The sequence below is a fragment of the Octodon degus genome, unplaced genomic scaffold (genome assembly GCF_000260255.1).
Source record: "Octodon degus isolate 3935 unplaced genomic scaffold, OctDeg1.0 scaffold00256, whole genome shotgun sequence".
Classification (NCBI taxonomy): Eukaryota; Metazoa; Chordata; class Mammalia; order Rodentia; family Octodontidae; genus Octodon; species Octodon degus.
Window position 1 is genome coordinate 1595410 of NW_004524832.1, and position 24207 is coordinate 1619616.

General features: G+C 36.4%; 2 protein-coding genes across 4 annotated transcripts in view; one reads left to right on the forward strand and one right to left on the reverse strand.

Moving 5' to 3' along the window:
* The window catches only part of Nudt6 (nudix hydrolase 6), an 18570-nt gene extending 13409 nt beyond the window's left edge, over positions 1–5161 (forward strand). For all 3 annotated transcript variants that reach the window (XM_004646164.3, XM_023706453.1, XM_023706454.1), the window contains exons 4-5: positions 417–471; positions 4714–5161. In XM_004646164.3, the coding sequence (XP_004646221.1) occupies positions 417–471; positions 4714–5111 (453 nt within the window). In that variant the 3' untranslated portion in view covers positions 5112–5161. The remainder of the gene's footprint in view (positions 1–416; positions 472–4713) is intronic.
* Positions 5162–5218: 57 nt separating this feature from the next.
* The window catches only part of Fgf2 (fibroblast growth factor 2), a 76674-nt gene continuing 57685 nt past the window's right edge, over positions 5219–24207 (reverse strand). Inside the window, exons 2-3 of the mRNA XM_004646152.2 lie at positions 19887–19990; positions 5219–5727 (exon numbers count right to left, since the gene is read on the reverse strand). Coding sequence (XP_004646209.1) covers positions 5542–5727; positions 19887–19990 — 290 coding nt within the window. The 3' untranslated portion in view covers positions 5219–5541. The remainder of the gene's footprint in view (positions 5728–19886; positions 19991–24207) is intronic.

Genomic DNA, 24207 nt, shown 5'->3' on the forward strand with positions numbered 1-24207 from the left:
AAACACAATATAGCAAAAGAGACAGAAAAGTTAAGAATAGCATACTTAATGTTTCATATTTTCTACATATATATAGCAGCATCTGTTAAGACTCTTTTATTCATAATTAGCAGCAAACCTTTTAAGTTAATACAAATGCAGTAGATACCTTTCAAAGTTTCATTAGTACAAATTTTATCACATTGACCAAATCTGCTTCTGTTCCCAGAAGAAAAGGGTAAGAAAAGATTTCCTGTCACCACCTCAGGGAAAAAAGGAAGGAGGGAGTATGGAAGTTGGAGAAACTTTATGCAATTACCAAAAAGTAAATTCACAATGACACTGACCAACTATAGGTAAATTTTGTGGAGCCTATGTGTGCATATGTGTGTGTTATTGAATAAATATTATATAAACTTTATAATGTTACATTGCAGCTAAAAAACATGTGGAAGTTTCCAGGAGGGCTATCAGAGCCTGGAGAAGACATTGGTATGTATCTTACACATTTTCAATTAATAATCAAATTAATGTATTTACTTCTTTATAGCTAAGAATAAGAATTTAAATTTTCTAATTGGTTCAAACCAAGTTAGAACATCTCAGAGAAAAACTGTGGGCTAATATAAAATTACCAACAAAATATCTAGCATTACAATTTGTTCCATTAGTATAAGAAACATCATTAGTAATAAAATGCTTATTCTTCTCTGTTTCTAGATTAATCCATATGAAAAAGAGCAGCTTTGTGTATATATATATATATCAGTTAAATGCGGTTGTTTTGAATATGACTGAAGTTATTAATGGAACAGAACTATAAGAAAACACAAATTCTTGACCATTCCATCATAAAAGTGTGCTTATTGATGTTACTTTCTTCATGAAGTTTTTATCCATTTATTTTAGAATAGTTAGAAAGCTACAGCTTAGTAATGTCATGCAATAAAGTCTAAAATGAAAATTAGCCCCATAGAACTACTTACTAAGCTCAATATAGACCGCTGAGCTATCTCACCAGTGCTACAAGGCATGACTGAAATACAGTGAATAAATTCTTAAAATTTATGATATAGTAAAAATGTCTGCTAGTATTTATGATCTACCCAGAGGTCATATATACAAGGTATAATTGAAATACAGTGACTTTTAAAAATTTATGATACAGTGCACACTGCCATTTATCCCCCTCAAAAGACTCATTCTTCTTCAATCACACTTATAATTCTTGTTACCTTTTGACGCAGTTGTGGAAATCCTCTTTTGTGAGTGCCCATATAAGGTGTGATCAAAAATACAGTGAATGTTGGCACCAAATGTCATCCAATAGAAGGCAAGCCTCCTAGAAAAATGAGAGTGTGTCCTCCCTCATTTTATTCACTGGCTCTGACTCCCTGCACTTCCCTCTGGCTCTCCAAAGTCAAAATGACCACAATAGGTAAATATTGTGAAGGACTCAGGACACTGATAGAGACCTGACAACACAACTAAAGACACAAAGAAGTACTTCCACAACTACTTCAGATTGTGACAAGAATGATGGATTGTGTCCAGATTGAATATTTTGAGGGTGTTAATGTTGATGTGTTTTCTACTATAATAAATTTTTTTTAAATGTAAATATTCATGGTACATTTTGGTCATAGCACAAACAGCTATATGGAATCAAGAAAAAAGCAGCAATTAGCATTCACTGTACTATGTAGGTGTGGTATAAATTAAAGCCTGCTGCAGAACTGATAAAAGACTAGAAATGATAACTGATAGCAAAGGTCTGAAAGACTGTGTCCATAAGTAGGCATTTCAGTTTTACAACAGCAGAAAAAAAATAATAATAATAATAGATATTCTTACTGTTAATGCCAAATCATCAAAAAATTGAGCTATCTTATTTAAATCATATTTTAGGAAAGTAACATAGCTATTTCAGAATACTGCCAAGAAAAACAAATGTTTATACTGGCCCTTAACTGGACTCAATAAGCCCCATTAAGTAAACACTAATTAGCTGGAAAAACTTGTTTGAAATCTTTAGTTATCTGATAGTAGTAGGAAAATGAAACATTATTTTTAAGTGTGTTCAGAAATTTAAGGGGTCATATACATAATTGAAGATAGTCTTCAAGGTCTGAGTGTAAAGGTATTGTGAAGCTAAAATGGACAAACTGCCTTCCTAAAAAAACTTAACTACCCCTGACAGAAACAGTAGTAGCCCAAGGATCGTGAAGCAGCGGGTCTGATCAGCAGTTATCAGTGTGCTAGTCACTGGAAATCATCAGGAAACATCACCTTCTGCGATTTTTTCCTAATATTTTATTTCAAACTAATTTCATTACTAAATATTACAAAAATAGAAATAACAACTATATTCCATTTCATTATTATCCTGTAGTTAAACAAATTGACACATTTAAATATATCTTATCCAGCAAAAATTAAAAACTTCTTAGTTTTTCTTATGTTGTTATACCAATCTATATTATTTCATTTTAGCTTACAGTATATTAAAATGATTTTAAAGGCACACTAAAGTAAATCACTTTATCTTGATTAAAAATTTAAATTTTAGGAGCCAGGGAGATGGCTCAGTAGAATAAGCGCTTCCCTGGCAAGTGCAAGGGCCTGAGTTCAATCCCCGGTTCCGCAAAAAAAAAAAAAAAAATTAAATTTTGTTCAAGTTCTTAAGGAAGAGATTTTCATTTAGAAGGTGAAATGTCTCCCAGGTCGCAGATACAAAAGCACTTGTTTGCCCGTCCACTTTTCAGTCTAGTCAGTGATGTGTTAACTCAGGTTAGACCCAGCAAAACCATCCAGGCAGCACTATATTTCAGTCATCTACAATGGTGACTGCAGAGCAAGACAGACTGTCTTATTAGCCCAGTCTTATATTTACGACATATGAACAGCCTGGACTTGAGAGCTTTGTAAATGCCCAACTGTGGTGGTATTGGTTTGCGCTTTTGAGGCAAGGTCCCGGTATGTAGTCCTAGCTGACCTTGAACTTGCCATCTTCTTGCTTTCTACCTCCTGAATGCTGAGCTTATAGGCACACACCACTACATCTATCTATACACCCAGTTTTTATTGGTAGTACTAGGAGCTAGAAACAATCTCTGTGGCTATTCTTCAGAGTTCTAAAGACTAAAAATACATATTTGAGCCCAAGTTATGGGCCTTTAAGACTAATGCCACAATCCTTAATGATAAATTTTAATAAATATGTAATACAGATTAAAATTATTTTTCTTCTTAAAGTGTCTCTTAAACTGACCTGTCATGCTTTCAATTTTATCACCACCTTTTTTTTCTGGTTTCTGACTATCAGCTCTAAAGCTCATGCAGGCCAGGCCAGGCAAGCTCTCTGTCACTGAGCTGCACCCCCCACCCCAGTGCTTTTGGTTTTAAAATGTAATTTCTAGCCATGCTTAACCTATGAGCACATCTCAGTCATAAGGAAAATTAGTATATAATTGAAAAGCAGTAGAAAATGGCTTATTTCTTAAGAAATATTACATTTCCTATGGATTTTTCCAGAGCTGTTTCTCAGAGACAGAAACAAAGGTATATGCTGAGGACTAGTAAGGCAATTTATACTCAGAGAACACAAGAGCTGAGACTTTTTTTAAACTTCTTTGTCTATTTTTTTCCAGTAGGATTACAACAAAGGCAAAAATCATTTACTATCTGACCAGCAACAGTGAAGGCATTGAAAGATATTTGAACAACAATGTATGGCATTTATGGAGTTTCCCAGAAAAATGATCAAGGAAGGCACTGGGGATTTTTGGCTTTGGTTTTGAGTGTTTTTGTTTTTGTTTTTCTCTGAAGGCACTGTTTTAAAGTTATTTGCATCAAGCTTTGGGAATGATAATAGGCCATTACAAAATTAAGTAAAACTCATTTTAGTCTTTCTGAATGTATAGAAAAAAGCAGACAAAAATATTAATGGCAATAAAAAATCCTGCCATAAATTTACATTTAACTGAGAAATTAACTATATGAAATATAAAAATCATTATTGTATTGTAAAATTCTGTATATTCCTAGCTTTTGAAAACTTCTCATGAAATAACTTTTGTATTCTGGTGCTGCAGGAATAAAGTCAAGTTCTTTTGAATCTTTATCTCAAGAAAGCAGCAATGCTAAAAATTGCTACTGTGGGATTTCACTAACAACATCACTGAGGAGCATAACTAAATGGTTACAGAGGAATCTAGTAGATGGCCTGCAGAGCTGACACATCAGCTGTTGTCACCAGGAGAGTTACCATCACTCTAGTACATTTTACAGTTCTACAGACTCCTGGAAGTGCAGACCACTTCTTCTCAATCTTGACATACATAAATTGAGGGAGTTTTAGTGGATGATCAGGAACAGGATAATAAGAAATATACCAGAATATTAACTGCAGCTTTGCAACATATGTTCACTTTTGTAACCTGTATTTTTACATCTTGAGAAATAGAGCAGGGAAATATTAAGATGTGAGTCTCCAAATTATACAAGTAGATAAGCCTCCAAAGTAGCAGCTGAAGGAATATTCAGTATTTCAAGACTCTTAAATGGAGAGCAGTAATGAAATCTTTTGATATTTTAGGTTGTCCAGGGGACAAAGAGTTTCTACTGAAAACAAACACTTAAAAGTTTTGTTTTTGAACTTTTAAGATTCTAACTGCAAACCTTTGATACTGAAGTCTTTCACACTGTGACTTACAGTCTGTATTTCTCACATAGGAGACACAGCAGTTCGAGAAGTTTTTGAAGAGACAGGTATAAAAGCAGAATTCAGGTCCCTCCTCAGTATTCGACAGCAGCACACCAATCCAGGAGCTTTTGGGAAGTCAGATATGTATATCATCTGCCGCCTCAAGCCACATTCATTCACAATAAACTTTTGCCAACATGAGTGCTTAAGATGTGAGTGGATGGATCTCAAAGACCTGATCAGGACTGAAAATACCACGCCCATCACCAGCAGAGTGGCTCGGCTGCTGCTATATGGACACAGAGAAGGGTTTGACAAGATCGACCTCTCCATGGAAGAACTTCCAGCAGTTTACACAGGCCTGTTCTATAAACTCTATCACAAGGAACTGCCAGAGAATTACAAAATTATGACAGGAATAGATTAAATTCACATTTACATGTTTTTTGAAAAATTCAAAGTATACTGTACATGTATGTTAATATATACCATAAGACAGATGAACGTTAAATATCTGATGCCAATTTTCTAATCATGATTTTCCACGGAGAAAAATTATTCATAAATTTGTTCACTTCAAAGTCCTCTTTTCAAATGAAGCAAATATGTGTAAAAGATAGCAGTCCTAGTCTAGGTAATCTTCAGTGGTAATAGCAGATACTATATAAAAGGAGTAAGTCTACATTTTCCAAGAATTTTTGCTGTTTTTCTTTACTGAGGCAATGGTTAAATATCTTACTATCAGATAAAAAGCCTGATCTGTTATCCAAACTGAACTGTATACATTCCTTTTTTTCTTATTAACAATTTTCTAAAATATACTTCTTGTGAAATGAGATTAGATGCTGCCATTAAAATCAGCTCTTAGCAGACATTGGAAGAAAAAGTATAGCTTTCTGCCCCGGTCCTGTTTTGGATCCAAGTTTATATTGTCCGGTTCGTTTCAGTGCCACATACCAACTGGAATATTTCCTGGACCAGTAAATGTTGTAGTTATTAGATTCCAATCGTTCAAAAAAGAAACACTCATCGGTAACACATTTCTGAAAAACAAAAATAAAATTACTCATTGTTATACTTTTCATATTGAATGTTTAATACAGTATATTCTTCCCAGCCAGCAGTAGTGATCTTGGTTCAGGAGGACACTCAATTCTCAAAAGGCCAAAATGTGTTGTAAACCAGCGTGTGCCGTAGATCACCTTTGCAGAAGGATGCAAGCTAAATACATATGATATGGACAGAGTGCCATCAAGCTTATCTTCAGTAGCATGAGTCCAGGGACCATTCTCCAGGGCCCACAGGAACCAATGAGGTACTGTGAAATACATCTGTGGTACAGGAAGCACACTGCTTCAGAATTGAAACACCGCAAACAAACTTTGAGGTCCCCACAATGAGAGACACACCCAGGAAAGAGAAGCACATTTAACTCAGGGAAGCCCAAAGCTATGTCTTCCACTAGGTATAGGTGGCCCATCCCCGCCCTGTCCTGAGGGAGGTTACCAGTCAGTGGTCAGTTTTACCTCTACATTTTTTACATTGTTCCAGGGGAGAAATGCTAGAATGATAAAGACAATTTCTCAAAGAGAAAATGGAGATTTGTTAATGCTCCCTACTCAGAGAAACAATGTTCTAAGAAATAACTTTTTCTAGTGGTTAAAATTGTTGAAAGTCATAAAAGAATTTGAGCTGGGGAGATAACTCAGTTGAATAAGTGCTTTCCTGGCAAGTGCAAGGGCCTGAGTTCAATCCCCGGCTCCGCAAAAAAAAAAAAAAAAAAAAAAAGCAATATCATGCATGGGCCAGAGACATGGCTCTGTAGAATAAGCATTGAAATGGCTAGCACAAGAGTCTGAATTCAGGGCCAGGGAGGTGGCTCAGTAGAATAAGCCCTTGCCTGTCAAGCCCAAGAACCTGAGTTCAATCCCCGGTTCTGCAAAAAAAAAAAGAGTCTGAATTCAATCCCTCATTCCGCCAAAATAAAAAGAAAATAAAAAGAATTTGTTGAATAGAAAGTAGCTCATATAACACCAAAATTATCTTGGAATGTTATATAGGATTAGAAATCTCCAAACACTGATGGACAAAAGGAGTAAGTATAAAGTACCAATTTCTGGCATTCTCTTTCTTGTGGGAATCTTTCTTGTGGGAATGGAAAGGACTCTACCTTTTATATCAACTACATTAGAAAAAAAAAAGAATAGTTAGCTTTCAAGTACTTGGACCTGATATTAGTATTCCACATAATGGAGTCTAATGTGCTACATTATTTAAGACAAATGTTCAAAACTTGGTTTCATAAAGTAACACTAATGAAACAATTGATCTAGGGGAAGGAGGAATCAGGTATTTGCCTTAAAATCATTTATGATTATATATGTATATGCCCCAAGTGGATGATGCATTTTAAAACATTTATATACATAATACTGGATGGTATAGATAAATATCAGACCTCAACTCATTTGTACATATTTATATATAAGAAACCAGGTTTTAGAAAACCCACATTAAAAAGACTTAAAGCCATTCCAAGTTTTTTGGGTAAGGCAAACAATGGCATGAACTGTGAGAAAAATATAAGCAAAACAAGAAAGGTAGCTGGCATAACAACAAACACTAAAAGTATAGGACTGGCAAACATCTAAAAGTGACATGTTTCAGTCATCTAAAATAGAGGCATATTAGATCTCAATCAGCGTCTAGTGAAAATAATTTTACCTCTAAAATCTGCTATTAGTTGATTTTTAAAAATTGAAATACTATTTGCTCATCATGCAAATTATTACTAATAAAAATGTCCTTCTGGTACAAATTAACAAATAAAAAGAGGTATATATTGCCCAAGGACCCAGATTAAGTGAAACACTTAAACCAAGGGTAATGTTAACATTCCAACTGAAATTTAGATGAAATTTATTTTGCTATGATTTGAGTGTATTTCCAAGGTTTATGTGTTCAAACTCAGTCCTCAGTATGATGAGGATAAGAGGTATTGGACCTTTAAGAAAAATACCTTGTAGAAGGGATCATTAGTTCATTTGGAGCATCTGTCTTAGGAGAGATTTAGTTTGTTCTCTGATGATCCTGGTCAGTTCTCACACATGGGGGCTATTATAAAAGGCGACAGTAAGATGGGTCCTTCCCAGTCTCCAGCTTCCTGTCCCACCACATGACCTCTCCCTTGCATACTTGCTCCTACCACCCTTCCATCTGCCATAAAGGGATGTGCCACGGGGGTTCTCACCAAAGGCCAAATGGATCTTGGGCTCTTCTCCCCTAAAACTGAGTAAATGAAGTACTGGGCCTCGTGTATTTCACAATTACAATGGGAAATGGACTAATACACTCTTCTAAAAAAAATTTTTTTTTAATCTTTATTTATTTGATACATGGCCTCACTACACAGCTCAGACTCATAGTGGTCCTCCTGTCTCAGTCTCCCCAGTGCTGGGATTATAGGCATGTGCCACCACGCACAGTTTCAGTGGCCAGCAGGGTGCACCCAGGGTTCCAGGGCTGGCATGTCATGTGGTACTAGGGATCAAACCCAGGTCCATGAGCTTGGCAGGCAGGCAGGCCTCAGACCGCTGAGCTATCTCCTAGCCCATACTCTTCTTCATTAAATATCTTCCCTTCCCATTCCTGGTTTAAAAATAAAGGGGAATTGAAAACTCAAAGCAAAATCACAGTATCACAAGGAAAACATAAAAGGCCATCATTAGGGGTCACGCTTAGAGTGCCTGTCATTCTGGTCTTCTAAATATGCACTTCTTGTCATGACATACCAATTATTGCCATACTGTCTCTCAAGTAATGGTTTTTTAAATTTTTTTATTTAAAAAGGGGTAATAAATGAAAAAAAAGACATAAGAATAAGAAAATGTCACAGGTCGGTCTTGTTACAATTCTGTATATGGTTAGATTTCTAAATTTCTTTGTAAAAATATGTAAATGCTTATTTCTAGTTTTTAATAATTATTTTTCCTTCATATTCTATAAAGACTTAAAGTTCAACATATGAATACTTGATGGAAAATACTTGTTCCATAATATGCCAAAGATGTTTGATATTTAGACAGATAGGGTAAACTGAACTGCATAAATTGCAGGTTAATAATAAGCTTCTCTTCTGGAAGGTTAACAACCTAAGTTAGCAGATCAAAACTGGAGAAAAGGAAGGGCTGCAAAGTCAGCCAACATTTTGGCCCTAGCCTTTCAACGTCAGTGAAAACTTGAAACATAGGAGAGAACCTGTACTGTAACATCATGTAACTCAGTTGTGCTCCAAATTTTCTGTTCAAGGAAATTATGGAGCCACAGAGGAATGTGACCGATGATGTATAGTGTGCCAGGGGACAGTCACATGGAGAGAAAACATTCAGGCTTTCACAGAGAGCAAATTGGTCAGGCAATGGTCGTGACTTATCCTCATAGCTGACACTGACAAAGGATCTACAAAGTGCGGTACACGGCTACAGGATAAATCCTGAGGGGACTTGACTGACCTTATCAGAAACAAAAGTTACATTTCTTGTTATATAGGTCTTGCTTTATCTTGGTCTTAACCATCCAGGAGAAAAATATAAAAACGAGGTATATAAAGTAAAGTCATATTAATATGATGAGCTGTAAAAGGCTCAAGTCAATAACTTCTGAGGATAGCACACTAATATTAAAGACTGTTGGACAGTGTTGGATTGTTTTGCCGAATTCAAACACCTATAGTATTTAGATGCCAATAGAATACCCACCTCTGACAGGACTAAGCCTAAAAAGGGGATAAAAGGAAAGATCATTTTGTATTTATATATACAAAATAGGATAGATATACAGCTACTTTCACTTAATTCAATGAGAAGAAAGATTTGTAGTAATAGTGTTTGGACAGGATATCCTGTCTGCTTCTTGTGCTATGGATAACCACTGAGAAGATAACAATGTACAATGTATTGATTATTGAAACTGTCCTATTGAAACTGTCTCATTCATATTTCTTTCTCAATAAAATAATAAAAAGCCATTATTGAAGTTCACAGGCCAGTTCCCTGGAGGTGAACATCCACAACACCTCTCAAGCACATCCTCACTTTTCAGGGTTCTATCAGATTCCTGGAGCCCAGTTTGCTCCCTGGCATTCCTTGCAGTGCTTGGCCTAATGGTATGCCAATAACGTTTGCCTTTGCAGCTAAGTAGTAATATTTCAGAGAAAAGAAGTAATACTAGAGACTGAGTGAATATATCCTGAAGCCCACAAACTTCATACAATGTACAGGTACCCTTTGAAAAACACAGTGGCAGGAAAACTCATATCTGTGTTGAATGTTCAGTGTACCCTTTGAAAAACACAGTGGCAGGAAAACTCATAACTGTGTTGAATGTTCAGTCCTTAACAGACTACAATTTAAAAAGTGAGTAACAATTCTCAATTCTCTCCATTCTAACTTTACAACCTATCTTAGTGACTGTAAACTCAATGTTCCTCTTACAAGTTAGTAGAACATAATTTTATTAGCCTTTATGAACATATAACTATGAGTTCTTTTCCTCATCTCAGTATGTGCTCATCTTGTCAAACTTAAAGGAAGAATGGGTCTTTAGAGGGACATCACAGACAAAGTGGGTAAGTGGCCACTAAGGGCTTATGAAAGCTCAACACTGATTTCAAAGTCTTATTTTATATAATCGTAGGGGCAAGGAAATGCCTTATCTCACAACTGACCGGTTTATGGACATAATTTCATTTAAAATCACAACAATATTAACAATTTTTATATATTCACAGTCATTAATAAATGAAACATTTAAACCCCTTTTCTCTTAGTAACTTTTTTTGGATTTTTTGGTACAGGGCCTCAGAGATCGAACCTGGGTCCTTGGTTCGACCGCCAAGCTATCACCCTAGCCTAATTATTTTGGATTATAGATAAACTTTACCCACCTGACACCTTTTCATTAATTTAATTCTTAATTAAATTTCCGTTTATGTTGTTGATCTTTTTAAACTTTACAAATAACTTGTTGGTACAGAAAGCCCAGAGTTCAAACAGTGCAATTTTTTTTTTTTTTCATTCAGCATGTGTTCTTTTCCCTCAAGGCACCTAAGACATTCAGTGAATGTCTCCCTTTGTGCCACTTGAAGTCTAGCTGACAGAGACACAGTTAACATAACTGACTAGATTATATCCTGTATTAAAATATAGGAGTCTTTGGGGGGAATGCTGAGTTTGGATAGACTCCGTGGGATGGTGGGTGTAGCTTAGGTGAAGTGTTAAATAGCATGATCTCAGCAAGCTCACCTGAGAAAGTGACATTTAAATAAATACAGTACTTGAAAAAGTTCAACGATTTAACACCAGATACCAGAGATGAGCACTGTGGGAAGGAGGACGTGAGTGGAAAAGCCCTAAGGGCAAGATCATACCTGAAGTGTCCAAGGTGTCATAGGGCTAGCAGTTAAGCCAATGTGAATGAAGCAGTGGGCTAGGAGGAAAAAGTAGTAGCAATGAGGTCATGGTGCTAAAAGGATGGGAGAAGAAAGTATATCCCCTAGAGATCTGTGGGCTACTGTAAATATTTTAACTCTGATTGGGATCATATCTAAAACCACTGTAGGTTTTTGAGCAGGAAGTGATAGGATCTGACACTTTTCCAGAATTTCTCCAGCTGCAGGACCACACTGACTCAAAAGAGGTATGGGGAACCAGTGAGAATACTAATACATGCAGGGAAAACAGAGGCTTAGTTCCCACCTAGTTGTGGGACAGAGAGGGAAGAAGCTGTCACTTTATGCATGTATCTTGAACATAAAGTCCAAAGGGTTTCCTAACAAACTGGATGTATACTTTAAGTGAAAGAGAGGAACTACTGAGGGCACGAAAGTTTAGGTGCTGGAACAATGGGCTTGCCGTCACCTGAGATGAGGAAGACTGCACAGACATTTTATACAGAAAGATCGGAAATTGTGTTCTTCACATGTTAAGATGAATATTACACATTCAGATGGGGATGAGCATTTGTCGTGAACCTAACATGCAACAGACACATCACTTGGCCTTCTTTCGCTACCTTGCTAATGCTAATTAGCCACAGACTTGGAGGATGGAAGCACTAATTTATTTGGAAAGCTAGAAAATACGTTATGGATAATAATTCCAAAGAACTATTCTTAAGTGTAAGCTGTACAGAAACTAAAGAGGAATGAGGATGTACATGTATATAAATGACATAAATTTGTCATGTAGTGGTGAAGGGGCAACAGCTCAAGGTTTCTCCAGAGGCTACCACAGAAAACAGTTTAGCCTGGGATCCTACCAGGGGGCCCACTAATCCATCTGTCAATAGTGACACGATGATGATACTCATGGTAAGGTGCTGGGAATTTGACTCACTCCTGGTACCCAATAGAGAATACAAAATTTAACTTTAGAAAGCATAATGAACACTTTAAATAGTTTGATTTAGTTTCTATCTAATTAATTTACTTAGAATTTTTTTAAAGTGATGTGAGATATTTACACAAATGGAAAACTAGACTTAAGAGGTAGTGAAAGCTGTCTCACTGTAGGAGTCACAGAGATTAGCCCAGGAGAGGGAGCCAGGGCACCAATGCCTCAGGATTGAGGACAACAGTACAGACTAATTAATATTTAGTGAGATGCAGATAGTTAGGCAGAAATATGTATACACTTGTAGATACTCAGGTTAGCAGATGTACATTTTTCTTGCTCTTTCAGTGACAGCACTCAGAAGCAAAGACACCTCAGTAGCAGCAAGTACTCCCAGCATCTAGATCATGGTTTCTAATTCCATGTTCCAATAAAAGGAACCAGAACTCCTTGGAGAAATAAGGAGGTTAAAGTAGGAATATAAATGTGAGCGTGGAGCATCTTGTGGGCCGAAAGCTAATGACATGCCCCAAATAAACACATTGATAAGGGCATATCAAAGGGCACAGAAAGGAACTAAAAGGGCTCCAATGGCCAAAGCTAGAAACAAGTGAGCAACAATACAAAAACTCTAGATTGTAATCCAAAGTATAAAAGAATCTATGAATATATAGTGATATAAATTATTTAGTGAAAAGTAAATGGAGGGAAATACTTTAATTTGCCTCAAGGGTTGGAGCCAATCTACAATGCCCCATCTCTTCAGTATGGTAGTTGCATGGCCACATGATGACGCCTACAAAAGCCTACAGCGTGGAAAGGGGAAGAAAGGAGCCACTTTGTAGTGAATACAATGCTGGGTCTCCACCAGCCTAGCAAAGTAAGCTTCATTAGTAACAAATTATAAGGACAGCATATGCCCTTCCTTCTCGATGGCATGAAAATGGTGCTTTACCTCTGGGGACTTCTTTCCAAACACACACAATCCCTGTCTACTCATGAGAAAAAAATCAGGCAAGACAAAATTGCAAAGCATCCTAAAATTTACCTTACTCTTACCCCTCAGATTATCAAAGTAATAAAAAATAATGAAAGTGTAAGAAACTGTCACAGTCAGAAGGAATGAAGGCTATGTGGTGACTAAATCCAGTATTCTGTATGGAATCGTGAGGTAAAAACTAAGGAAATTATTCAGTATGGAATTTAGATAATGTAACAGTACCAATTCATTAGCTAGATATTTTATGCTAACAGGAAAAACTGGTTGTGAAATATATGGAAACTCTGTACTATCACTACATTTCTGTAAACTTGAAACTATCCTAAAACTAAAATTTATTTTAAAAAGAAACCTTGATTTAATCACTACACACTATATACATGTAATGAATTATCACAGTGTCCACTAAATATCTGAAATTATTATGAATAAGCTAAAAAATAAATAATATTGACTGTAATACTACAAGTACAACAGAAAAAAATTCCCAGTTAACTAGATGTAATAGCTATACTGTGAAAAATAAATACAGTTTATTTTTTGTGTGTTCTACCATGCCCAAACACAAGTTACTTTTACATACATATCACTTTGTTTCACCAGAGTATAAATCCCACATAAGAATTTTCATATATATATATATATATATATATATATATATATGGTATATAGTAAGTGATCAATAAATATTTGCTCAATTAAGAAATGAAACTGCTTTAGATAGCTCATAATAAAAATACAACCGAATGATCTTGCAAAATCTAATGAGATAGAGAAACAGGAACAGAGAAATCTAGCCCAGGACTTGAAACATAAATTGTGTTTATCTTTATTGGCTCCTTAGTCCCTGAGAAAACTAGAGCCAATGGCCCTTTCCAAGAGTTTGTCCTAACTTGACATTAGTGAGGATTTCTGGTGGGCCAAGAAAGGGCCGGGAAACCTGGTTGCCAATTTTTACTGCTAACTCATTTACATCTTTGATCAAGTTCTTTAATTTCTCTGGTCCTCACTTTATTCATCTGTAAAGTGAGAAGATGGATTAGATGATCTTTTAAGATCCTCTCCCCCAAAACAGATTCCTGCTAATTTCTAAAAGCTTTTGCACACTGTAAAAATAAGCTTTCTTCCCTGCAGCCTTCCCCAGTACCCCTCCACCCCTGCATGGCCTCACAGTTCTGGTCCACCTCTAAATTTTAGATTTGAACCTTATGGCCATTTCCCCAAGCTCTGTTTTCTGGGGTGTTTATTCTTTTACAGTACTTTGATTTTGCAATTTTGGCTTATGAAGGAGTTTGCTCAATAGGAATCAAAAAATGCTTCTGCTTACACCACTTCTGAGAATTAAAAACAGACATGATGTAAGTATCAGTGTTGAGTGTTTCAGAACAAAATAAAAAACACAGTGCTGAAAAGTTAGAAATAAGTTTGGTCTTAATCTTGTAACATAAATCTGTCTGTAAAATTGTTAAGAATGGTTTCAAAAGCACCAATAATTCTTATCAGCAATCATTCTTGCTTTATATTAACCTTTGTATTTGATTTAATATTTTAGCTCTAAAAGTGATACTCATGCATCATCAATTGCTGCTTCTGACAAATTTGATCAGTATAGATTGTCAATTTGGATAATTGAGCCTCAAAAATGTATTTTTCCTGCTTACCTGTTTTCCTACTTCACTTTACTTTAAACTTCATTTCATTGTTAAAGCTCCTCAAATAGGTAGAACATATTTTACAGTAACTAACTATGTCCTCAGAGTTTGTTTCTTTGTCTGGTAGTGGGGGCTAAATCTAGACCTTCCACATGTTAGCCAAGGACTCTCCCACTGAGCTATATCCCTAGCCCCTCTGAGGTTATTTACAGTCTCTACTTCACTACTATGGACCACATAAGTTACACTCTCATGTATAACTGAGATATTTTGTTCATGATCTATTTAGCATATATAAAAATAATCTACAACTTTCAGTAGATTAACACTAATCAAATATTTTTATACAAATGCAAACACTGAGGTTGTTTGGTGATTTAAACTTAAAGCTAAAATTAATCTTATTATATGCAATTTCTTCTTTAAAATCTACATTTTTGAGAACAGGCATAGGAAATTATGGATCCTAATATTTGTTCTGGGCTTCTGTTGCTCATAGCAACAAAATTTAATCCGACTATAAAAGTAACTAATCTGTTTTATATTAAAGAATTGCTCAACTTCAACCTCTAAATATAGGTTTTGGCAGTTAAATATAGATACTGTTTGAACTTTCATATTTCCCTGGTTTCAAGGGAGGATAAAGACCCATAGGAAATGTTTTCAAATAGTGAGCAATCCTTAACCTGGATGCATTCAGATCACTCACATGTAGGGAAAAAGGGGACACACGTTAGTCTTTCCTCAAACTCTCAACTGGCAATAATTAACCTAACATATCTCTCAGAAATCATGAGTTACTCTTCTTAGATAAACTAGAATGTTTTAAAATCACTGCAGGAATCACAACTAGAGTAAGATGAAGAAGAACTCAGAGAGGTGCTATAACAGCATTCTGAAAAAAGGTCAGGCAAAAGAGTGGGAAGGATTCTGCCTTAGACACATGGACGTTCACAAATCCCATTTTTTTCTAGATTCTGAGGTACATTTTCATCCACAAATCATAGCTACTAATCAGAATGCTGGACTTATACCAAAAGTCATTTATTGCTAACAACTCAATGTTTATAGATCTGATTCAGACAGAAATATGACACTTATTGAAATAGTAACAGCTCCTCTTTGGCTTTAAAATGGGGTACTTACTTTTTCATCCTAATACTGACAGCCCAACTGGACCAATTGGAAGGGGATGGAATGCTGCTGAAAGTGCATGGCAGCCAGCCACCCAAAACGGATGGTTAAGTCCAGAGATTAACTTGTGAACTTGGTAGGAACAGGCCCTACGAGGGGAGCTGGCACATACATTAGTAGTTACAAGAACTGGATCTTGGCTGATGCCATTCCTCAAAAGAGACTGCTAAATCCTGAATTACACCAATTTATGCATAAAAGCTATGCCTTCGACCTTACAGAACTTACGGTAAATTAACAATTTCCAACCATTGCTAAATTAACTCACTGTATCAACCATGGAAAGCTGTTATATTTGGAAAAGTTAATACACATCTAAGGAGAGACACGTGTAAGACTACACAAAGTGCTACAGCCTTAATCTTGTAATTGTTCCTTCTTAATTAAGGAAGAAGCCATAAAATGCTGCTTACTGTAGGCACTCTACAGATCCAATGGCGTTTGCCAAAAGAAAAGGGCAGAATTTTTAAAATTCTAAATGGTAGAAAATTTTGTGAGAATTAAATGACAGTTCAAATTCCAGGCCTACTGTCCTTTTATTTATTTCTTCTCTTATACCAACCATATCATTCAGATAGCCATCATAAGGTAGACTAGCTTCTGTTTCTATCAGTCTTAACACTGGAGGGGCTATGCCACTATAAAATCACTGTAAGATGTAACATTATTGGGGGGCTTGTGGGTTAGCTCAGTTGTTTAAGCACTTGCTGGGGCAAAACTCAGTCAGGCGCAGGGGACCATGGCTCAATCCCCAGCTCCCCATGACTTACCAGACCTGTCCTTAAGGCAGCCTGAGCCAGCAAAAAAAAAAAAAAAAAAAAAAAAAATCCTTCTCAAGATGTAGCATTATTCCAGCCTATATACTTGAGAAGATGACTAGGTCACTGGATCTTATTTCAATTCCTACAAACCCCCGGGTAATAATTCACCTCAAAACATTCATGGGGCAGTTTAAGACAGACACAAGAAAGCTTGGAGTTTTAGGACCATTTGACCAAGTACTGAGGGCCAGCCAGATAGCTCAGCAGACTAAAGTGCCTGCTTAGGCAGAGCACAACAGCCAGCGTTCATCCCCAGTGTGCAGTGCTGGCCCCACCCCCCAGGTGTGCTGAGACAGTGAATGAGACTGGGTGTGGTGCCGCATGCCTGTAATCCCAGCGCTTGGGAGGCTGAAAACAGGAGGATCACTACAAGTCCAATCTACATAGTGAGACCCTATAGACCCTATTCTAAATACATTTTTAAAAAAGAAAAAAAAAAAAAAAAAAAACAACCATTTGACTAAGTGATGCCCATAGTTGGTTATTACAGAAGAAAATGTTTTACACATGTTCTGTCCTTTCTCGCCCATCCTCACTGTCTGAAAATCGTCGTCTTCCATTGCAGAAGACGGAGTGATTGATTGGTCACCTCCTGAGGCAGAGAGATGGAAGATGGAAACCCTTTCTTATTTTACTACAGTATCAAGGTCATTCAAAATCTACTATTTCCAAGTATTTAAAATGTTACTTTGGCAAGATTCACAAATGACTGTATCATCTTGTGAGCTGATAATAGATTGGTAGAAACCAAAATGACAGAGTAGAAGTGAAAGATCCAAGAGTCAACATCTTAAAGCTGATTTTTAGCTAGAAAACTTATCCATTCTTCTGACTACCAATGACAACATATATCACTATAGCAGGCCTCGCCTCTAATCTCCATATTTACAATTCCAACTACTTTAGTGAACACCTCCTGAATTTCCTTCTGGCAATTCAATCTAAGTAAGTCTAAATTTAAACTTGTTACATTTTCCCAAAACCTGTTCTTTTTCTTTTTTTTTAATTTTTTGCGGAACCGGGGATTGAACTCAGGCCCTTGCGCTTGCCAGGGAAGCGCTTATACCCCTGAGCCATCTCCCCAGCCCCTCCTGTTCTTTTTCTTTCTTCCCCTTTCTCAACCACCTTCTTGTCCAAATCAGAAATCTGGAAATCATCTTTTATTCTTCCCTGTACTCTCAAAGTCTAATCAGTCATGAATGCCAGCACAAATTTGGCTCCCTGTTCCCTGCTACTATTGCCAGGTTCTCATTGTCACCTGAACTTTAGCAGTGGTCTTCCAGCTGGTCCGTCTCTACAGTCTTGGCTTCCTCAACCCATTCTCTACACAGTTGCCAAAGTGCTCTTTCTCACATTCAAACCTCATCGGACTCATCTTAAAACTCTCCAAAGCTCTCCACTGGTTGGAGTAAGAATTATGGATAAAACCTCACAATAGGCAATACATGAACTCTCCAGCCATCTTTGTCTTTTCATCTTCTTTATCTTTTGCACTTTACACTCTAGTATTAAGTCAATTACTTGTAATTCTACAGATAACCAAGTAGCTTCCCTCCATACCTCAGAATGCTTGCTGAATTCCTTCCTCTTCATATAAAATCCTCAATTCTAGTTAAGCACGTCCTTTCATTTATCAGCTCCTGTGCATAACACTTTCACACATTTCCTATACTATGTGTATGTAGAAAATATAGCAACAACCCAAGAAATCCTGTATACATTATCAGAAATACCTACTTATGGCTGGGAAATAGCTCAGTGGTGTAAGTGTCTGCCTGGAAAGAGCTAGGTCATGAGTTTGACCCCCAGTACCAAAATAAATAAATGAATAAATACTACCTACCCTGGATTATGACTCATTAAAACTAGAAACCCTGTGCCCATCAGTTTCAAAAGCCTGATGTCTAACATAGCCATCTGGCATATTGTGTACTCAGTAAATATTAACTATTCTTAAAGGGAATTTTAAGATCTATTAAACTATTAAAATAAAAATTGTAAATCAGACTTACTTATCCTTAAAAAAAATCACACAAATTGGTAACATGAACGTAGTGTATATTTGTTAATAATCAATCTGAAATAAGAATGGCTGAAGTATCTATTTTTTCTGCTTAGGCATTTTCAGAAATCTAAAGATCTACATTTTCTGAATCTTCCAAAAATTGTGTGTACAACTCAAAATTTCATAATTACTTACTACTCTCATATCCCTTCTTTGGGAAAGGTTATGGAGAGTGTATAAGTAGCCAATGGCATTGTAGATACACACAAACACACACACACATACACACACACACACACACACACACACACACACACCTTATCTACTCCCCTAGGAGAAAGAAATGAGACCTGTATCTTTGCTGCCTCAGTATTTCGCTGTACCACTCTTTGCACACGGCATGCTCAACTGATACAAAATCCTGCTTCTGGTAATAAAGTTGCCAGGGAGCCTGCACTAGTACAAAGAATGCTAGCCAGATCTAAGATCCCTAAGCACATGTGATAATATTACTAAAAAAATGAGTCCCTGTCTCTAATTATATAAATTAGAAGCAACATAAACTGACATATAATATCTAATTAAAACTTTACAAAACCCCATTGCTTCTCCTGTTCAGATAAGGGAAATAGCTAAAACTAATTTTCCCAAGAATGCACAACTACTAATTGGCAAACCCAGCACTTGTATCTAGGTTTGATGCTCACATTCTATTCTTCAAGTCTTTTCTAGCTCATATTCTAAAGAGGAAACTTATGGATAACTTATGCTTTAATATATCCATCCCTGCTGTTCATTCCACCACTGCACAACATATGGAAAATTTATAAAATTATATTTTAATAGTTTTGCAGAGTAAAATGCAGCGATCTTGATGCTCATGCTCTTAATCAAGATGGCCAGGCCCAGTTCAGACTTCATTTGACACGTTCTATGTTTTCTTGGTTATTCCTCAGAACTTCAGTATTTTGCATCTGTGAAATAAAGAGAATCCTCTCTATTTTGATAAGGATGAATATGAATATTAATTGATGGAAAACCCTTATAGATTTAATAATGCCAATACTAGCAAATCAATAGCAAAAGAACAGCTACCAACAAAAACAAAAATAGTTGTAAAATCAGAGAGCATTACTCACAGAAGCCAGTAGTCTTCCATCTTCCTTCATAGCTAGGTAACGGTTTGCACACACTCCCTTGATAGAGACAACTCCTCTGTCTTCTGCTTGAAGTTGTAGTTTGACTATAAATAATGGGAGAAAGTTAGCTTTGTAGCACCATTGGGAAAAAGAGCCAACATTACATTATAAAGACAAGACACAGCTGGGCAGCCAACTAAATCCGCTTGGGAGCATCAGGGAGGTCTAGGGACGGGACACAGCCATGTGTCAACTGGACTGCACTGGGAAGTTTGATTCGCAGATTTGTTATACCACTGTCCCGTCACTCCCCAGTTCACTGCTGTGCCACACACTGATCGCAAAAGGGGACCAAACAGAAAACTATCCTTTGCTGGGAAATTAGATCCACTTGGCTCTGTTCAATGTTTATATTCCTTTTAAATTAAACATTTTAACACTACACAGAAATATAAGGAGGGCATAAAGTCTTTTTACAACATTACTGAGAAATGTAGAAAATAAGCTAAATTATCGAAAGACTGAGCAAATCATCACATACAGTTGCATAGTGACTCACACATGCCATATTCATCATGAAGACTTTTGCATCCCTTTGAAACTCATAAATGCTGATGGAACAGAGCTGCATATAGTCTCTATACTTCTTTTCTTTTCCTTGTCAATTAACCATAGTTCAGCTCTAGTCCATTATTTTCTAAATGTGTATTTCTAGTCACAAGAGTGACTATGGTATTAACATATGGCCAGATCAGTATGACCCCAAAGTTAATGTCATCATTAATGTGTACTCACTACCTATTACAGGTTTCTAAAGTATTCAGCCCTAGAAGACTGTCAGTCCTTAAGTCACTAAGCAATAAACATTAATTGTAGATATTTCCACTGGCATATAATTTAAAAAATATAAGCTTTAAAATAACCACAGCCTCTAAATGAGAAGTGAGATAAGTCACAAAAACATAGAGGTCATAGTCACAAAAACCTCCAAGCTAAGGTGTAAATGTACAAAATAGCACATACGAATGATCTCTTCCCAAAAGACAGGTGCACAGCTACTTTCATCTCTGACAGGAACAGTAAAAAAATCTTGCTAGAAAAAGAGAGTGTGATGAAACTTACTAAAGTTTTCAATTTGAGTAACTACTGAGTTAGAATCTGAGGAGCTCCTGATCAAAGAGCAACTTCCTAGTCACTTGCCAGTTCTCTCCCACAGAGCTCCCTCTGAGTGTACAGCTGAGACACAACAAAAACTAAGGACAGAACAGGTCCTGGAGAAGGACCCATAGGGTGTGCTGAAAACAAAGCAGCACTCCACTAAGGCTGACAGCTGGACAAAGAGCTGAAACAGATGCCTCTGAGAGGCAACCAGCCTTATCCAAATGAAAAGTCAAGGAGTCACAGGGTAGAGAGAGGCCTTCTAAAGAGCCAAGGGCAGAGTTTAAGAACAATGCCAACTCCACATCAACCCAATGGGATTATCACATAATTAGATAACAGATAACATAATAGCAGGTTTAGACCTAGCACAGAATTATTCTAAACGTAAATGTTCAACACTACATTGAATTGGACAAGCCGTCAAGGACCCAACTATGTTGGTTACAAGAACTTTAAGTACAAAATACAGGCAAGTTGAAAGTAAAAGCCTAAAGAAAACATGAAATGCCCACCTTAAGTAAAAGAAAGTTGGTACCAGCACTATTGGTAGCTGACAAACAAGACTACAAGGCAAGTTATATAATTAGAGACAAACAGGGTTGTTACACAACAAGAGGAATAGAGTCTAAGAAGATACAATACTTGCATATGTATAGCACTTAATGAACTCTAAAGTATCTGAAACAAAAATGGACAAAAGAAAACAGTGATATATAAGATACAAAGAACATGACCTAAATGATTCTTTTTCCTATAAGATCAGGTAGACATCAGCTAAGATATCATTTTCCTGTTGACATAAGTCATTTCAAAGTTATAATTAAGGGCTGGCCAGATAGCTCAACAGACTAAAGTGCCTGCTTAGGCAAATGCAAGGGCTGGGGATTTGATCCCCAGCATGCCATGCTGGTACTGGCTCTGCCCCTGGGATGCATTGAGACTGGGTATAGTGGCACATGGCTGTAATCCCAGCACTTAGGAGGCTGAAAACAGGAGAGTCACTACAAGTCCAATTTACATAGTGAGACCCTGTAGACCCTGTACTAAATACATAAAAAAAGAAAGTTATAATTAACAAAATCCTAACAGTCTATATATATTTTCCTGATGGTCTTGCATGGCTCAAATCAATAAACTCCATCTGGGAAGCTAAAATCAAGATGAATTTTAAATAATGATAAGGGCTGGTTTCTTTGATTTGTAACATCTTCATTGAGATATAATTAAAAAACCACGTAACTTACAACTTGAAAGGACAAACATAATTGAGTGGTTTTTAGTATATACAGTTATGTGATGATCACAACAAATTATAAAGCATTTTCAAAACCCTGCACCCTTCAGCAGTCAGCTTCCTTGTCCCCAACCAACATATCAGGCCATAGGCAATCATTTATCTGCTTCTTTTATTCTATTTCTTCCTGTCTGAATATCCCATTCACAGTATTTCATTCAAATGGAATTTTAAAATGTGATCTTTTGTGACTGGATTTATTCATTTAGAACGTTTTCAAGATTCATCTGTATCGGGGGCTGGTGAGATAGCTCAAAGCACCCGCTTAGCCAAGCTTAGGTAGGCACATGGGACCTCAGTTTGACCCCCAGCACCACGTACTGTTCAGCTCTGCCCTCAGAGTGGACTGAGCTGGCAAAAAAAAAAAAAAAAAAAAAAAGATTCATCCATATCATAGCACATGTCAGTATTTCAATTCCTTTTTGTTGCCAAAGAACTATTACACTGCATAGGTACACCACATTGGATGTATCCACTCATTACCCCATAGAGACATGAGTTGTTTCTACTTTTTGTTGTATAAACAATGGTACCATAAATATTCACATACAAAATCTTGCAAGGACACTTGCAGTCATTTCTTCTATATCTTGCAAGATATAGAAGTTGTGCTATCAAAACATGTTAATTCTATGTTAAATCATGAGAGGATCTGTCAGTTTTTTAAAGCAATTGTACCATTTTACACTCTTATAAGCAATACTTTTTTAGAGAAATCATTCAAAAAATTTACTTTATTTATTTATTTATTTATTTTGCAGTACCAAGGATTTTTTCTATCCTTTTTAAAATTAATTTTATTGAGAAACAAATGGCAATGAGACAGTTTCAAAACCAATTAGTAAGACAGTTTAAATAACTAATACATTGCATGTTGTTGTCTTCGTAGTGGTCATTCATAGTACAAGATGCAGACATGATATCCTGTCCAAACACTATTAGTACAAATATTTCTTCTCATTCAGTGAAGAGAAAGTAGCTGTATAACTATCCTAATTTGAATATACAGATATAAAATGGTCATTCATTTATATCCCCTTTTTTTGTTCAGTTTTGTCAGAGATGGGTATTCCATTGCCATTTAAATATTGTAGGCACGTAAATACAGCAAAATATTCCAATATAGTCGAGTAGTCCATAATAGTAATGGGTTATCTGTAGGACTGGCAATGTTAGAAGTTGTTGACTTGAGCCTTTCACAGCTCAGCATATTAATATGGCTTCACTTTTTATACCTTGTTTTTATACACTTCTGCTGGATGGCTAAGATCAAGATAAAGCAAGACCTATATAACAAGAAATGTAACTTTTGTATCTGACAAGGTCAATCAAATCCCCTCAGGATTTACCCTGAAACCCTGTACTGAAGTTTGTAGAACCTTTGTCAGTGTCAGCCATGTGGCTGAGTCACATTCATTGCTTGACCAATTTGCTCTCTGTGAAAGCCTGAGAGAATGTTTTCTCTCCATGTGACTCTCCTTAAGCACACTCTATATCATCGATCACATTCCTCTGTGGCCCCATAATCTCCTTGATCAGTAAATTTGGGAAACAACTGAGTTACAGGATGTTACAGTACAGGTTCTCCTATATCCTGAGTCCTACTGACCTTGAACGTCTAGGGCCAGAATGTTGGTGGTCCTTCCAGCCCTTCTTTTTGTCTAATTTTTGGTCTGCAAACTTACGTTGTTAACCCTCCAGAAAAGAAGCTGAATGATATTATTACCCTATAACATAGGCAGTTGAGCTTAACCTCACTATCTGTCTGAATATCAAACATCTTAGACATAACATGGAACAGGTATTTTCCATCAAGTATTGATATATTAAACTTTAAAATCCCTCTAGAATGTGAAGAAAAAAATA